Source organism: Metopolophium dirhodum, chromosome 4 (assembly GCF_019925205.1).
Source record: "Metopolophium dirhodum isolate CAU chromosome 4, ASM1992520v1, whole genome shotgun sequence".
Lineage (NCBI taxonomy): Eukaryota > Metazoa > Arthropoda > Insecta > Hemiptera > Aphididae > Metopolophium > Metopolophium dirhodum.
This window is the reverse complement of record NC_083563.1, coordinates 18,034,923-18,054,513: the sequence shown is the minus strand read 5'-3', so window position 1 is coordinate 18,054,513 and position 19,591 is coordinate 18,034,923. Positions and strand designations below refer to the sequence as shown.

Here is a 19,591-nt window from a genome sequence, read left to right as displayed (position 1 = left end):
TGTACAGTAGGTTACAAGTGGGTCACTGTAATGGATGGTGTTAAATTTGAATTCAATGATATAATATCATTGTATAAGAAAAACGATTCTGAGCGAAAACGGTCAGTCAGCCTATGATATTACCAAGTATATTTGATGATATTATTGTGAATAAAGTAATTTATAAATAACCTATTTACGTGGAGCCTTGTTTTCAATTTTCAATCCTTAGCTATAAAAGTTGAACATTTTATAAATTTTTAACTACAAAATAATTATTAAATTATAAATTTGATAAATTCTGTCCAAATTTGATCTTTAAATGCTTATAAAAAAAAACTGTGCCTATGTATTTTCAATATTTTTCAACTGCTATTGTAAAAATATATCAGGAGTCTTGTATTAAATTTTTACACTTTTTGGCCCAACAGATAAAACTTTATTGATATTTATAGAAAAAAAAACTAAAAAAATTGAAAACTGAAAATGCCCGTAAACAGCTCAAAAAGTGTCAAAATATTTTCAAAATTGTATGGTGTATAGGAAATGCTAATATAAACATTCAGTGAAATTTTCATGTACCTACAGTTATTCGTTTTTGAATTACAAGAAAATAAGGAAATCGGTACTTGAGAAATCGAGTGAATATCTAATGTTGTAAAAATATGAAATTAAAACGCTCATAAAAATTTAATTTGACTTTCTTGTAGAAATTTTTTTTTTGATAAAGTTAGACAAACTTATGAGGAATCTTGTATTAGATTTTAAAATCTTAGATTTAAAAAGAAAATTTTTTATGAATTTCTAACTCAAAATAATTTGCAAATTTTCGTGATTTTTCCGTATTTTTTCAAGATTTGAACTTTAAACGTGTATAAAAAAAAACTGTGACTAAGGATTTTTAATTTTTTTCATCTGCCTTTGAAACAATAACCTAGGAGCCTTCTATTAAATTTTCAAGCTTTTTTACCCAACAAATAAAATTTTATTGATATTTATAGAAAAAAAATTTAAAAAAACTGAAAACTGACAATGTCCGTAAACAGTTCAAAAAAAGTCAAATTATTTTCAAAATTGTATTGTGTATAGAAAATGCAAATATAAACAACCAGTGAAAATTTCATGCATCTACGGTCATTTGTTTTAGAGTTACACCAATAACCAAAATCGATTTTGTTAAAAATCGATTTTGCGTAAAAATTCCCGTTTTTCCTTAATTTTTCTTTTGTTTTTCACATCGCTTTTGAAAACTACTGGGAAATTAAAATTTTGACCTCCCCAATGCACCAACGATATTCACTTTCCCATCGAACAAGATACTGAAGTCGAAAATCGAAGCATTATTTCGACTACTTATCGTGTACACAGACACAAAAATAAAAAAAAAAATAAAAAAAAAAATAAAAAAAAAAACACACATCATTGTAAAATCAATACATTCATCGTTTCACTCAGAATCTAAAATAGTCGTCTAAACTTTAATTTAAAGGGGGGGGGGATGAGAATTATGAAAATGTTGAAAATGTATAAAGGGGCGTAGATTAAAAAAGGTTGGAAACCACTGACATAGTGTAAAATAATAACAACTCCTCTATCGGCATTGTGTATGTTGAGAATGCTGTTTCGTACGCCTATTGCTTGATATACTTGAATAAAATATAGGTACAAAATCTATAGTTGCGTTCATGATTTGAAATGTTCACTCGACATCCACATTATAATAATATGTATAGAGAGACCAAAGTAATATATTAATATAATAATGCCGACGTAGTGTAATAAGTCAATTTGCCATGCTATATCCAATATTTGTGTTTAGGGTCGATTGCTGTATGTTTACAAAGTGCTTGGAATCCTCTCGAATTCGCTCAAATTGCTTTTATCGTATCAGTATACGATATTGTTGATTATACAAACTAGCAGAACTATATAGGTACACATATTAATAGGTACATGATAATAAACATATTCGTTTATTTATTTTGAATTGTTATATGATATATACTGAAAGAATTGATGAATTATAACAAATTTATTGGAACTTCTATATTATTTTATTGTTTTGATTGTTTGTATTTGTTGATTAGCTAGTCAGAATAGAACACATTCTATTTATATCGTTCAGAACCATTCTTAACATTTTTGTTTTATTTTAGTATTATTGGAGGAAAAAATATTTTATGAGTATGAAACTGACACCCCTACGAAAAAAGACGTAATTTACTTTTTATTATTTTTCAGGAGAACAGTCAAAAGTTTTAACGTAACTTATGTTAAATCTTTTTTCTTTGGGATAAAAAATTAAGGTGACCGTTAAACAATTTTGCCGAAAATTTCCATTTTAAAATGTACGTAACTTGGTGCACGTCCTTATTCGCTGGTAAACCTTATGAGGATTTTATATTTGATTTGATGTATAACCTCTTTGGCAGAGTAAAGTCATGGCCATTTTTGTTGGGAATAAAGTGAAAACAGTATCAGATAACAACAACAAAAAAGATTAAGAAAATATAGTTCCATCCTTATTCGTAGGAGGTATGGTATTCTACACTCTACAGGATGTAACAGGAACACTTGACAAATGTTATAACTTTTGTTCTAATCAAAGCTTCATTTTTATTTGTATAGGTATATAACTTAAGAAAGAATGAAAGAAGATTGCGTTACACGTATAGTAATATAATATAACATTTTTTATTTTTTATTTTTAATACTGAAAATAAAAAAATCATAAATCTGATGTAAATTATTTTTGAAAAATTAAAAATAGTTAATTTGTATATCTGGGTTTTAAAAATATTTATTTAAGTTATGTAGTTTGTTTTTAAAATTTTTTGTAATCTCATTTTTGCTAAGTTAAGTAGATCTATTCGTAAAAAAAAAACATTTTGAATTCAAAAAGTATAAACTTGTTTAAAATATTTTAAATTTTTCGAATCAATAAATTATATATAAAAAAATATTGATTAGACCATAATATGTTATATCATTTGTCAGGTCTTCTTGTTAGTAATTTGCATGTATATATTGTATTATAATATAATATTATTATTTGTTGTATATTTTTGTGCTCTAAGATTTAAACATATATACCTAATGGCTAATATAATATATTAAATGATAGAATATTGAGTATTGTAGAAAATGTTATTAATTATATTGCTTATATCGGTTAGGTATACCTAGTTGTTTTTACCCTTGGTTTTTATGTAAGGCAAGGTCAGATGCGTACTAAGGAACGTGTAGTAGCATCCTGTATTCTCAGTACAATTGATTTAAATAACTCAATTGGTCTGGTATTATATAGGTTATGGCAGGACCCCAAATTGCAATTACATGGGATCAAACATGCATTGTCTTGTTAATTAGAAGTTTGTTAAGGAATAGTATTTTGAAATTTAGAAGAGGAAGGGGAGATCTAATCTATATTATTATTAGTCCGTCTTCTTTTTTTCTTAAGATAAGGATCCAATATTTATCTTAAGTATTACCTATATTTATGTAATTTAAACTCGCTCATCTCATCCTTGGGAGTGTGGTTCATAATAAGTTGAGGACTTTATTGACGAAATATTTTTAGAGTGTTTGTGACTTGTAGACATTTATCAGTATTATTATTTATTTTCCAATCTTTTTCATGTAAGACAATTTTTTTGTGTGATTCTAAAGTACCTATAATTAATTAACTTTAATTTCGAATGGTGGTAATACCAGCATGGCATTGGTAATGGTGTAGCAAGAAGAGTATCCGTATAGTTTGAGGGACATCAGCAATTGTAAAGATCGCTATTTTATCTTTTAAATTAAATATAAATATTTATTTTAAATTAAATTATAGAGAGAAATATCATAATAAATATAAACTACGTACAGTAAAAGGTAAATGTTTTGAATGAATTTCGTGCATCTAAAATGTAAAAAAGTAAATTTAAAAAAACCCAATACTTTTTAAAATTATAATAAGTGCGCTAATCTCCATTGTTTGTTAGAATCATCCTGTACCTGTACATTATTAAATTATATTTAATATAGGTAGTAGGTATAGTATATATAACATATTAAAATATGATATAGTATAATTATTGATTACCTATGTGGCTATGTCTGTATGAGCACCTAATACCTATATTGTATAATCTAAATTATATAAGTATCGCATCATTCATCATTATCAATTGTGGTGGAATATGAAAATTAAATTTTTTATTTAATCAATTAATTATTTGGTATGCATATAAACAAATGCCATGTGATTTACATTTGAAACATTTTTAAGTTGTAAACTGAACTTTGTTTATTAAAATATATATACATACATTATAAGTTACATGGTTTTATAATACATCTATACAAATATTGGTTAATTCGTCATTTTGAATTAAATTAATTGCATTCGTTTTCTATGATTTTTAAAATCAGCTCCACATATTAAAATACGTTTTATCATCAGTGGTGTCTTCAATTGTGAGTGGGGGTGGTGAAGGAGAAGTTGCCCTCCATTTCTTTTAAAGCTAATGTTTCTGATTATATTAATATTAATCAATTTGTATGAATTATTAATGCGCATACATAATATATTACATACTAATTACTAATAATAATTTAAATGACTACATTTCAACACATTTATATTATATTTTGTTGTTTTAAACACATGTATGATTGCTGAACCCACATGTGTTTTCTTCGTCTAACTAACGCATAGCAAATTGTATAGCAAATTTTTGATTCAGAATAATCCAATTAATTTTGTTTTTTTTAATATTAGTTTAATTTAACCTGGTATACAATTATTTTTTAACCTGGTAACTATATTATTTAGGGCTTCACTTAGACATTTTTTGGATATTTTAACACAAGCCATTTTAAAATTGTTAATTTGTTGTAAATTTTATAATATTTAAACTTGCTTCAAAATTAAAATATAAATAAAAGTCTTACGTGGGGCGCCAAATAATATTATTACTTTTAAATTGATAATAGGCCAATTCATAATTATATTAAAAATAACGCAGTAATATTGATGATCCTGAACATAAAATGTTCCATGTTATGCGCTAGCAAAACAGATACAATACAACATAACTATATTATGCAAAGATGGATTTAAACCTTTAGTTTTCGCCCCTCTGAAAATGGGATATTAGGGACACCCTTTATTATCAGTTAAGTTCTTAATTTTTGAATTATAAATGGGTATAACACTTTAGTACCATAATATACTAATTGATAATTTTTATTTATATTTTTTTTATATTATGTAAATTGATAGGTTTTAATTTAAGTTTCCTAAATGTAATATTAATAAAAAATATAATACAAGCTCTCATCAAACCTATATTTTGCTATTCGTGTTTGGAAGTTTATATTGTAAAAGTTTTTCCTAAGAAAAAACATTCAGCAGACAAATAGTTTCACTCAATATTATAGAAATACAACTACCTACTATATTCAATTATCGTATAATTGAATAGTAGTATACACGACACCGCAATGGCGTACGCATATACACCGTCAAATTCTATTTGGGGCGAAACTCTTTTATCTTTTAAACAACATATATTATAATGTATAATATGAGGTTAATAACCTTCGCAAAAACCTTTAAGTATATTGTTTAACGCTGCACAATGTACTTGCATTTAATATGTAATGACATTTTATACATCTGTTATTCACTGAATTTTAAATTTAGAAACTTAAGTATAGACTTTAATACAATGTCGCATGAATTATTTTCTATTGATTAGTTAATTTATTTACTATAGTCATTAATATAGTTTTTTTTTTATATATATTTGAATCGTAAATACGATATATTTATTTAATATAATTTAAAAATATTTATGGAGTAACACTAATATATTATGTTCATTGTCCATATATTTTCATACGTATTATAATATAAATTCATTGCATAACTATTTAATAATGTACATATTTCAAATTTAATATAGTTGATGAAATAAAAATAATATATATATATTTGTGGAAATTATCAAATTGAAAGTTTTTATTGTTTTCAAACTTAAGAACAAAATTAATAGTGAAAAGAAACGTGTAAACTCTTAGGTTAATTAAAAAAATATATTTAATTCATCATTAAATCAAATACAAATATATGAATAAAACACCACTAAGAAAAGTTTATTTATCATTAGACAGTAAAATGTTTTTTTTTATTCAAAAAACAAATATTTGTGTAAATTTGTTGTATGTAAAGAATTCTAACAATAACTGCCGCATGTCGAAACTTTTGAATTTATGAGGTTACATTGTATATTAAAAAGTTAAAAGTTATTTTTTTTAAGGATGGTCTAATAAAAATAATGATAAAGAACATTATTTTTAATCAAATCGTCTATTTTGTTGATATAATTTCAGTACAATATTATAATGGTGGAATAGTAGCTTCCGTATTTGGTATTTACATAGGTGCTTTTTCTTTAACTTTACTGATAAGTTATATCATTAATTTAAATTATCTGAATTGTATTTGATTTTGATTTTAATCTTTTTTAAATAATACAATTTTAATTTTAAAATTCGAGGGTGTTCCGCTTCTCACGTTTGACCCCACTCTTTTAAAATAAACTTTAAGCGCATTATACGAGTATACTATAGACTTCAAAACAACGCTGTACCTACTAATATTCCATCAGAATGCTCATAAGTAGGTATATAAAACAACTAACAAAATAATCATAAAAAGATTTATTTTTTTTAGAAAATCTGAGTATTTAGAATTTTATACATATAATATATAAAACATAAAAATCGACTGGGTTTAGCGAGTCAACTATACAGTCTTGCATTTAAAATAATCACCTTTTAATGCAACATTATACATAAGCGATATTATAGTAATTTTTTCTAGACACAGACGCAAACGGGGGCGGTAGTGGAAAGGGTGTGGCATATAGTGGATCGGGTGTTGATGGGAGGGTGGGTGGGGGTATCGCGTCGCGCGGGCGGTCAGTGACCCTGTCGGTGGCGGCGGTGGTGGCGACGGCCTCCAGTCAAAATTGCCAAGGGAACGGCTGCTGTGCGGTGGTGGAGGGGTCGGGGCCGGAGCCGGAGCCAGACGCAAGGCCATACGTATGAACCGTGCAGATTCCTCTTCACTCCCACCCCCTGCCTACCCCATGGTTCACTCACAACGATCTCGTTTTATCGCATTCACGCTGGTCACGGTAATGTTGTGTGTGTGTGCGCGCAATATATTTATAATAATATTGCGAATATGATAATAATGGGTATACATATATAATATATATCTGTGCCTAGAGGATACCTGTGGGTATATAATAATATATATTATGCTGTATACATGACTACGTATAATATATAAATATACACATGTAGTATAGGTATAGGTACTTTCGTTTTCGGGACCGTACTTCGTGGTAGTTGTGCAGTAAATATTATCAAAAAGTGAATCGAAAGCGAGATCTGTAGAAAATATAGATCGGCTACAGACATCGGGATTAGTTATGTATTAGGTGTATTATGTAATATATGTATTTCATCTGTATAAGATATAGCAATCCGATGATTCTAATACTTATATGCGTTTTATAGGTTTATCAAACTTCAAATTTCAATAGGTCATCACATAATGTAGTGTATTATTATAAACATATCATAATTAATATAGAATTAAGTAAATTTTTCTTAAAATATTAAGGTATTTTTTCGAGTTCTAGGTCATATATTTCTTTAAGGCCATCAACGTCCTGACCCCAGACAGATTAGTAATTATTTTTACAGTAAATCCACAAACAAAAAACCATTTACGTATGAATTAATACATTTAGCAAACATCTACAAAATTGAATGATGACATATAAACCACGGCTGATTTTTTTCTTGTTAAAGTCTAACCTAACCTAACATTTTATCATTTACCCTGGGTACTATATTCTGTATAAACGCGGGTTGGTGTAATTCACTGCGTTCTAAAACCACCACATATAGGTATCTACATAATACCTATAAGTATTGTTTTGTTTTAATTTTTCAATTTTAGGCATCTTAAAAATAATGATAGGAACATATATTATTTAAATGTTACTTGTCAATTGTCTTACAAATTTTGTGAAGATTTTGTTATGTTTTCATTACATCATTTTACAGGAACTAAAATTTGTAGATTCTGAGCGGTGCGATGAATGTAATGATTTTACAATGATGTGTGTTTTTTAGTTTTTTCTTTTTTTTGTCTGTTATCACCTTTTGGGCCTTAAATGTTCTTCAACAGTATCTTTTCTGGTAGGAAAGTGAATCTAGTTGGTCCTTTTGAGGGGGGGGGGGGGTCAAGAGTAAAAAGTTCCCAATAGTTTTCATAAGCTTCTATAAAACAAACAAAAAATTAAGGAAAAACTGAAAAATTTTTACGCAAAACCAATTTTCTAAAAACATCGATTTTGGTTTTTAGTGTAACTCTAATAACAGAATATAGATCACATTTTCACTGAATATTTATATTAACAATTTCTATGCACCATAATTTCGAAATATTGCGGCTCTTTTTAAGCTATTTATAAGCATAAGAAATTTTCGAGTTTTATTAGTTTTTTTTTCAACTATTGTCGATACAAAGTTTTTCCGTCGGTCAAAAAACTTGAAAATATAATACAACGTTCCTCATCAGTTGTTGATTTTAGTGGAAATTAAAAAAAAAGTTGAACGTTAATCCACAGTTTTTATTCAAGAAGTCAAAATGTTGACAAAATTCATCAAAAACACGAAAATTGGCAATTTATTTTGAGTTAAAAATGTTTAAAAATGTATACCTAAGATTATGAGATGTAACACAAGATTTCCTCTAAGTTTTTCTACATTTACCAAAAAAAAAAGTTTACTGGATAACCACTCCGCTGTACAGTAGGCATCGAGTGTACCTCGTCATTGAGTAAATCACTTTAATGTATGTGTTAAATTTTAATTCAATGATAAATCATTGCATACGAAAATCTATTCTGAGTGAAGACTTTCTGTGAAGCTTATATTTCTAAGCATATTTTATGATAATTATTATATTTATATTGTTATTAAAGTAATTTATTTTACTATTACAGTATTACTGTATTACTGTAGTATGATATTATTAATACGGTATGTTGAATTCATTTTTGACGAATACATTGCATTTAAAAATATTATTGTGTTTATATAATATAATAATATTCGTTAAAAGTGTTATGTACCCATTAACAATTACAACATAATACCTAAAATCGTTAGTGTTAAATTTAAATTCGTTGTTGAAAAGTTTATACAAAATAAATGGTGAGAACATTATTCAAATTTTTTAATTACAATATGAATTGTCTACTATACAATTCCTGTACACAGACTCACAAAAAATACGGTATTTTAAATTTATTGACATTAGTAGAATTCTTAAATAAGAATTGAAAAAGGGATGAGAAAAATATCCCAAATAAAATGTCTTTATTTTGCATTAGAGATATACAAATCCCTTTTGCAGATTCAGTAAATGTATGATTTTTTTTTTTAAACATCTTCTCAAATAACCTAACAAAACGTAACAATCTCTCATCAGTGTATCAGTTATTTAAATTTATAACTTAGGTATTCATTATATTAATCAAAGTTAATTTAACTGTATTTTTACATCAAAATCTTGGTCTTAAACATTCCAGTGCAGTGCAAGAGACTATTTAATGTCGACATATAGTTCTACGAAATCGCAAGATAATTTTAAAATACGCACAGTCGTTATACTTATATGTTTAATACGACGTACCTTTCATATAGGCATTCCGTAACATTCCATGGAGGTGGATATTATGCTTTCTTAGCCGTGTCGTACGCCCCCCGACCTGCACGAGACATAGCTGCGTCTGATATTTCCGCTCTGGGAGCTGGTGCGCTGCAGGTCTCGCAATTAACAATCGATGCGTCTCGGAAAACGTTAATACAAATAAATATCGTAAAATAATAATTATACTGTTTTTGTGTGGTCTGAGTATATTATATTGTTAATAATAATCAATAATGTTGAATGTTTATTACGGGATTAGTATATTCGCACGTGTGGTGAATTAACAGGTTTTAATCAATACACTTGTAAATATAGTTTAACAAATTGTTTGTAGTTATATATAAAATGTATAAACATAAAGGTTATAAATCGCTGTGGGTTGTTCAAAATGGCTGAACTTATAAAAATTTCCAATTTAAACTTACAAATGACTTACAAATTTCAAATAATTGAGAAAAATTGAGAACAATTTAATGAAACATTTTGAATTTAGATGACTAACCTCACAGAAACGACCTGTATTGTTTATTGATTTGAGGAACAATTTATATCTGCAGCATAAAGCAGGCTTGCAGACTGAACTTAATTATTTAATTATTCCACTCAATGAGAATGCAAAATATACAATTAGCGCATAATTGTCAATGTACATAATATAACACGCTGTGATATTAACATAATGCTTAATATTTGATGTTTGTTTTGGTGTATTGAACCAACATATATTGTATTTTTTTCTTTTGCTACGTTAAATAAAATAAAATAAATTACAATTTTTAAACGTATAGGTAATATTAGGTATAGTGAAAATATTTGTCGTCATAAGTTATTAATACCAATATTTGGATTGTAAAAGTTTCTCTGATATAAATACGCACACTGCAGACGTGTGCTAAAGTTTAAACTTTTAGCTAAAAGATTTCTACAATATTGGGACACCAATATAAGAAATAATAATAAAAAAATTGCACCAAACTTTTATCAGTACCTAATATCGCTGAAAATTACTTTTATAGATAAAGCTATTTTCAACGAATTTGTTATTTTATATCGCCTACTTATCATTTATTTTGATATAGAATTTACTATCAATTTTTTTTCTTAAAGAAATAGTTTTGTATTATGTATTTTAAAATTTTAAAATAATAATTACATAAAATATTTATTAGATAATCAGTACCTATTTTTTTGTTTTTATTTATTTATATTTTTATACTTAACCATCAAGATTTTACTGAATATGAATAATTATATGGTAGGTATATTATAATGCAATGCGTGTAGATACATTGAAATATTCCAACTCTACTCTCACGTTATTTTGGGGATCTACTCTTTGTTCACTACCTAGTGATTTAGTATAGTTGATAGGATATTGCATACCTAACTCGTATTGTTAGTATTCGCGCATTTTAAGATCCCTTTAAGCCCGACTCATTATCGTCCCCTTTTTTGTATTATGTTTCGTACTACGTCATTATAATATGACCTTACAAATTATTTCCATGGACTATTGTTATGTATTCATACTTTTAGCTACCATGAGGTCTTACGTAATGCCTCGTATAATAGTTCCTAATATATATAATTTATATTAGTTATTAGTTATTCTTATTCCATATTTATCGAAATTGTTCTTTATATTTTATTTATTTGTATTCGTCTGTGTATCGAATTATTCAACTAATTGACGTTAATCCAAGACTCTTTGCATTATATATAATAAAATATAAATAATAATAATCTTTATTTGCCAATAGCAACATTATAATATACATTATTTTTTACAAGGAAAATTTAACATATTGACACATCCTCAATATATTATAGTATATATATACATAGTTTATAAGTTATTGTGATATTAAAACTGTTCAAACAAATTAATGAATAATATATATTTCATGCAAAAATTATAAATATGTATATTATATATTGTTCAGTGTAAACTGAATTTTATAAACATTTATTTAAAATGTATGATGTAAGTATGTAACGTACAACACAACTTGCACTATAAATGTTTAACCATATTATAATCGTTATTATTAAATCATTTATACAGTTTCTTGTAAATATGCATACTCACAGGGTAATTTAGTTTTTTTTTGTATTTTAAATATTAAAATTATTTTGTGTAATGTTGCGTTAAAGTTGGTTCATTCTGTAATTCTGTATACCTATTTATACTATGTATACCTATACTAGAATTTTAAAATCAAGTACGTCATAACTCAAAATATTGCTGTGCAATTTATTTCCATCACTGCTGATAATAACTGGACAAATTGTGTTCAATCATCTCATTATTATATTAATATACCAACATATTATTCTGATTTATTATGTATGTGGTTTTAAAATGTTGAAAAATACATTTGAAACGTATACCTCACGACCTCAGGAGCTCAATTTCAGTAAAATAACTTAAGGAGCTAAAGCCCACTATTTTTTTCAGTTACCTGGCCTTATGATCATTGATTAAACGATGAACAATTTCCCCCACACAACATTACCAATTGATAATGATAAATTACTTTGTTGTTTGTTCTGTATATATAATATTAATATTATTAACTTAAAATAATAAGTAATTAACCACAAATGTATGTCATAAATTATGAGCGTGCTAATTTAAAAACTGTCGTTGGGGAAGGGTGGTAGTGCTAAAGTACAATTGAGCCCCCATACCAAATTACGACAATAGTATACCTACAAACAATTAAAATAAAATTTTTTGTGTAATAGCAAAACTACAATTATTTTTATTTGACAAAAAAAAAAAAAAAGGACATAACATATAGTGATTTGACCATGAATTTATTTTTATTGATAGTATTAGTTAGGAACTATATTATAATAGTGTGCTTTGTATACAAATCACTTTCTAATTTTTTATGTTCAAAAATTAGTTATTGTCTGCATCTTAATGTAATAAATCATCGATGGTTATGTTTAAAAAAAACTGTTTACATTAGGTATAATTCAAAAATAAAGGAACCTTCTCTTAAACCATGTTAGTCCATCTTAATCCATGTAATTTAATTAAAAAGTCTGTCTGCAGACATATTCTGGTAAAATTGTAATGATTCAGATAGGTTTTGAGATAAACATTTTAAAAAAATGTAGTCTTTGCAATCAAAAAGTTGTAGTAATAAAAAATATGTGTTTTTATCCGACTATGTGACTGATTTTTCAAGTAAAGGATATATAATGTAAAATGTAAAAAAAAAGTTTTTTGTACATTGGTATCTTATAAAAATATTATGTTTAATATTATATTATAACATATATACTATATATGTATGTAGCGTTTTTATCGTTGATATTAATAAAATTATTTATCGTTTAAATTTTGTAGTATTAAATAATTATATTAAAATGTTATTCAATTATTTTTGATAGGCACTTTCATTTTAGATTCTGAGTGGAGCGATGAATGTATTGATTTTATAATAATGTGTTTTTTGTGTCTGTCATCACCTTTTAGGACAATAAAAATGCTTAGATATTCTTCATCAGAATCTTTTCTGATAGGAAAGTGAATCCAGTTGGTAGTTTGGGGGTTCAAAAGTAAAATTTCCCCGTAGTTTTCAAAAGCGCCGTGAAAAACATAAGAAAAATTAAGAAAAAACTAAAATTTTTACGCAAAATCTGTTTTTGAAAAAATCGATTTTAGTTTTTGGTGCAACTCTTAAACAAATGACCTTACATTAAATTTTAACTGTATGTTAATATTAGCATTTTCGATACACCATAACATTTTCCAAATATTTTGACTTATTTTGAGCTGTTTACAGACATTTTCAGTTTCCATTTTTTTTAGTTTTTTTCTAAAAAATATCAATAAAATTTTATTTCTTGGTTAAAAAAGCTTGAAAATTTAATAGAAGGCTCCTAGGTTATTGTTTCAAAGGCAGATGAAAAAAATTAAAAATCCTTGGTCACAGTTTTTATTTATAAGCATTTAAAGTTCAAATCTTCACAAAATTCGGAAAAATCACGAGAGTTAACAAATTTTGAGTTGAGAATTCATAAAAATTTTTATTTTTAATTCTAAGATTTGAAAATGTAATATAAGATTACTCATAAGTTTGTCTACCTTTATCAAAAAAAAAAATGTCCACAAGAAAGTCAAATTAAATTTTTATGAGCGTTTGAAATTCATATTTTTACAACATTTGATATTCACTTGATATTTCATGTAACGATTTTCTTATTTTGTTGTAATTAAAAAACATTTGACTGTAGATACTTGAAAATTTCACTGAATGCTTGTATTAGAATTTTCTATACACGATAAAATTTTGAAAATAATTTGACTCTTTTTGAGCTGTTTGTCAGTTCTCAATTTTTTTAGTTTTTTTTTCTATATATATCAATAAAATTGCAATTGTTGTATAGAAGAGCGTGGAAATGTTATGCAAGGCTCCTGATATAATGTTACAATAGCAGTTGAAAAATATTGAAAATATATAGGCACAATTTTTTTTTATAAGCATTTAAACAAAATTTATGACAACATTTATCAAATTTAAAATATAATAATTATTTTGTAGTTAAAAATTTATAAAATGTTCAACTTTTATAGCTAAAGATTGAAAATTTAAAACAAGGTTCCACGTAAATAGGTTATATATAAATTACTTTATTCACAATAATATCATCAAATATACTTGATAATATCATAGGCTGACTGACTGTTTTTGCTCAGAATCGTTTTTCTTATACAATGATATTATTATATCATTGAACTCAAATTTAACACCATCCATTACAGTGACCCACTTGTAACCTACTGTACAGCAGGGCGACAATTAATTACCCACCTTTTTTATTTTTATTCTGTGTTATATTTTTTTCCCGTCATTGTTTGTTTGTATGTTAATGGCATATGTATAATAAACCGTCAATGTGATAATTGTATTTGTTCAAGTAAATTTTATTTTTGTGGTTTCTTTTTTAAAATTATAGTCCAATAAGAAATAATAATACAATTATTAATTTAAACATTAAGTTTTGAGAGGATTGGTGGTGGAAAGTTATTTCATCCAAAACATATCAATATTTTATCCAACGTACTGAGCAATCTAGAAATGCCATAATACTTTTTAAAACTGATTTGAATACTTATATTATGTCTACTTAAACTCGATCAGTCTACTTTTCTCAATTTCAACTCTCCCCTCCCCAACTTTCTAAAGTTGATTATTGGAGTTTAAATCAGAAATCTTAACATTTGGGCGGACCGGTTTCAAGTAGACATTATAACAAATTCAGATCAGTTTTCTAAAATATTATCTCATTGTTTGGTGGATCGGTAGGATGGACAGAAAATACATATTATAAATGAGTATAAATTGCTTACCGTTCGTGCACGCAACGTCAAGGCGGTGACTTGTACATGCGCTTGTGTAAGCGCTCCGTTATTCTTTAATATACAGTCACACACACCAATGATCTCTTACTACACACTCATTTACAAGATCCGCATGCATGCAATTTGAAAACTGCCTATTTTGAACTCCTTAAAAACTGTCCACCACTGATCCTCATAAGGGGATCGCAGGACACGTATTTTTCATACGTTTTAGAACAATAAGCGGTGGTAAATTACACATACTTCGGAATGTCCGATCTCAATTTATTTTATGTGTATGAACTATTTGACAAAATTCCTAGTCTTTTTCGGAAGTCGTTTTTCAACTTACAATTTTAAAAAACCTTAAATATTACTCCTTAAAACGGGGGACGGAGTGGCTGAGCAGACTAATGCGTAGGTTGCGACGCGCACCGTCCCCGGTTTGAACCTCGGTCTCGGGCGGCACTTCTCTTCGGGCGGTCACCGTGTTTGGAAAGAGGCCACCATCCCCCACCCGGGCATGGCAAATATGTACGGGTGCCCACTTTAAAATTCTGCCAAACTAAATATACACGTGTTTAAAAAAACCTACAGTACCCTCCCCCACAGTTAAAAATCACCCAATAACCTAAGTTGCCGCGGGTTGATAAAAAAAAAAAAAAACATGATCCTCTGGAGCTCCCTTAAGAGTCAATTGCATATTAGCATTCTTACGTTTATAAGCATTTACGTTGTTTTTATAATATTTTTAATTTTGTACAGTGGCTATCTTCATTTTTAAACTTTTTTGTAATATGTTAATCATTAAAAAAATCTTCATAGAAAGACGTTACTAATTTCCTATAAAAATCTTGACTTACATACGCTTTTTATGCTATATACTTGTAAAACAGTATTTATGAAATTCAATTTTTATTCCAATAATAATAAACAGATTTAAAAATAACAAATATAATATATCTTTATAAAGGAAGTTGTCTATTTAATTTTAATTTTCGTTTTCAAAAATAGTACCTTATTCATACGTTATAATTATTTAAATATTTAAATAATAAATTTTTTTTTTCATCGTACATATCTGTAGGTAGATTATATTATATAGTATTATCAGTCACCAAAGTAAGTGCTTATATAATTATCTTGAAGTCCTACCAAAAATTTAAACAACTGATATTGTGGAACTGTGCTGATATAAATCAACAACCTGTGACCAATATTATTTATTCAAAATAAAATATCTCTGTGAAATGTATTATCTTATGACATTTTATTTTTAATATATTTTTTTTATTATTCGCTTGGTTTTTAAGTAATTATGGGTTTTAATCTTTACTTTATAGTTTTAATCCAACTATTTTGTTGTTGCTATTATTGTCTATGCCCCTAGAAATCTAAATTATAATGATACGACGCATATAGTTTAATTAATAACAAATGTAATGTTCAATAAACTATTGTAAAAATGGTACACTTTATAGATACAACTGATGTGCATATATTATGTATAATTATGTCATGTATTTGCAATGTAGGTATTCATATTTATATTAGGTATTTATTCAATATTAAATAATATTTATAAATTGCCGAATTACGTAATTAAAATAGCTTACCTGCATACATATGTGCATACATAATACATACATACGAATTTTAATATTAATACTAATATATCGATTACAGGTAGTTACTATTATTATATTATTACTTAATACAAATTAAAATGTTTAATATTATGTATACGAATTCAATATGACATTATAATTTCGTATCGAGTAATATTTAAAATTAGATAAAATAAATAAAGTTTCTAAAATTAACATTTATTTGGCATTTGTTTGCATAAACAAATAATTTTAGCTGATTTGTATTTGTTTATGAGTCTACATTAACGTACTATTGTAATATATAAAAACTTCAAGTATTTATCATATATCTCCATAACTATTATAATAAGCGAATTAATTAAATATAATATAATAAAAGTCCATAAATTGTGTATATTTTTGTTTATACAGTTAATGGTTAAAACACTACCTTACGATTAATTAACTTTGGTAACGATTGTAAATGATTAACATTTTTTTGAATAGTACCTATATACAATTCGTATAAAATTTGATTTAATTAAGTGTACCTAGTATAAATTATAAATGCATTAATTACTATTTAATATTCAAATTGGGTTCTAAATGTATCTTATTATATGTTTATAGCCATTATGATGTATATCTAGCAATTCAAATCATTATTTTGCTTATACATAAAATCAAATTTACCAAAATCACTAAATAACAATCATATGGTTTAGTTTTAGAATATTTTGAACAAATAACTATTTTGTCATACAAATATAATAGTATTTTATTTTTATTTCTTATTAAGCATTTCCTATAATGATAGAAATGTGTCTATTTTAAGTAAACACACATAGTAATATTATGGAGGTAGGTACTAACATGAAGAATTTCATTAGATAATTTATAAAACTGAAATAGTTGCAAGATATAAAAGGTATTTCAGCCATATTTTATATTTCGGTATAGTAGCTTTGTATTAGCGTCTCGGGTAAAAGCTATCTCTAAATAGTTCTCTTTATTTGTTTACTCCGCTGTTGGATTTAAGAGCCCAGCTTTTATAGCCACTTAATGGATCCTGGATAGTATGAGTATAAAGTAGGTAGGTACTTATAAGTATTAAATAAGTTAAGTATTAGCCTTCCGTTAGGAATTCAACATCTTCGTAGATAAAGTGAACCAGTTTGTGATTGGTAGAATGGTAGATACTTGGTAACCTTTCGTAAGACTAAACTAAATCAAAACTATTGATAACATCACAAAGAAGTTGTACAATAATTTTTAATTTTTAACTTTTACAAACCAAGGAATACATTTGTTTAAAATCATTTAGAACATTTTCGCTTGAATATTTCAAATTCCATAATTACTGTACTACCATAAATGGGTATTGAGGTTATAATGGTATATTTGCAATGTTTGTGAGCTGTAATATGTTTCGCAACGATCTACAAATTCTATTTCGTTATCATAAATCCGCAATCGTTTGTACTCAGTGATCTTTAAAATTATAATATCTCCTTTTTCCTTTGTATTCGGTTCTTAGAAAATTTCAAAATAAAAATAGAATCTGCATCTTATTGTAACCTTATAAATTGAATAAATTTTTTAGAAATCGCGTGCAGATTATTTTTTATTTTAAGACATAAAACGGCGTGTTTCACCTCTGTCCTACATGCATTAAAATATTGTTCGTATTATAATGTTACAGTGATATAGATCGTTGATTATTTTTTGCCAACAGTAGCCATCCGACCAGGTCGTTCAAGGATTAAATCCTATTTTAGCGTATATAGTACCATATATTACCATTATATTATATAGATTAAGTGCAAAATATGTCAATTGTTAAAATTATATTATACTTACCGTACAATATCAATCGTAAATAATGTAACAATAAAGTATATAGGTAGTAATATACTATTCAATAATTCTTTCTGTGATTGGTAATAATGTATTACTTACTGAGAGATCAATTATCAAATTCTACCTCCTACCATTTTTATTCCGCACTCGATGCATGCGTCCCTACACTTATTTATTTTATCTATATACTAGGGATTCAATACCTATGTGCATTACTTAGTGCCCGTATTACAATCGTTAAACTAAGGGTAAACCACCGAATTCGGCCGGTAAAATCAGTGGGTTAGGCGTAACCGAGGTTTAAACTATGATTGTAAAACAGGCCCTTAGTGGCCTACTTTTAGATTAGAAACATGTTATAACTTATAAGTAAAACAAAATAACATTATTTACAATTGTTGACTTAAGTTTATGTTAGATATAGAAAAATAAATATATAAAACGTCCTTTTTTTTTTTACGTAAAGGGAATGTTGGAGTGAATGAAGTTTTAATAAAGATTTTTAGTGCATATGCATAATTTTTATAATTGGTAACGTAAGGGTTCTCTTTCATGTGTATGTCCTATTCTGTCACGGGTGATAATTACTTCTTCTTTTCTTTTTAAAATAATAAGAAATTTCCATTTTTTAATGAAAGGTTTTATAATTCTTAATTTATTTGTAAGTAGTAGGAACTTTATTCCTATTTTTCTACAATGCTTCCTTTGTTTTTTTGGTTAATTATGTTGAGTGTCTCTGAGAATATGGTTAAGTTTATTTTTATCAATTGTTGATATGAGGTGGCTTCGTTTGCTGCACTAAGTCTGTTTTTTTGTTTCTAAGTATCCCAAAATGTAATATTCGTTTATCAGTAATTATCAGTTATTGGGTGTGTTGTACTAGTTCATTTTTTTAGTATGGGTTTGTAATTGATTTTATGGTGCTCAAAGAGTCACTTATGATTATGGAGTATTCCGAGTTCAAAAATGAGGGTAATTCAAAGATTATAGGTACATTTATGATTATCAATATCG

At 26.7% G+C, this 19,591-nt stretch overlaps 1 protein-coding gene across 3 annotated transcripts in view; it reads left to right on the top strand.

Moving 5' to 3' along the window:
• Positions 1–19,591, top strand: part of LOC132942910 (histone acetyltransferase KAT7) — a 112,913-nt gene that overhangs the window by 26,102 nt on the left and 67,220 nt on the right. Inside the window, exon 8 of one of the 3 annotated variants that reach the window (XM_061011622.1) lies at positions 2,221–2,377. The exons of the other annotated variants lie outside the window; for them this stretch is intronic. Coding sequence (XP_060867605.1) covers positions 2,221–2,241 — 21 coding nt within the window. The 3' untranslated portion in view covers positions 2,242–2,377. Of the gene's footprint in view, positions 1–2,220; positions 2,378–19,591 lie in introns of those variants that run through there. 3 annotated transcript variants of the gene reach the window in all.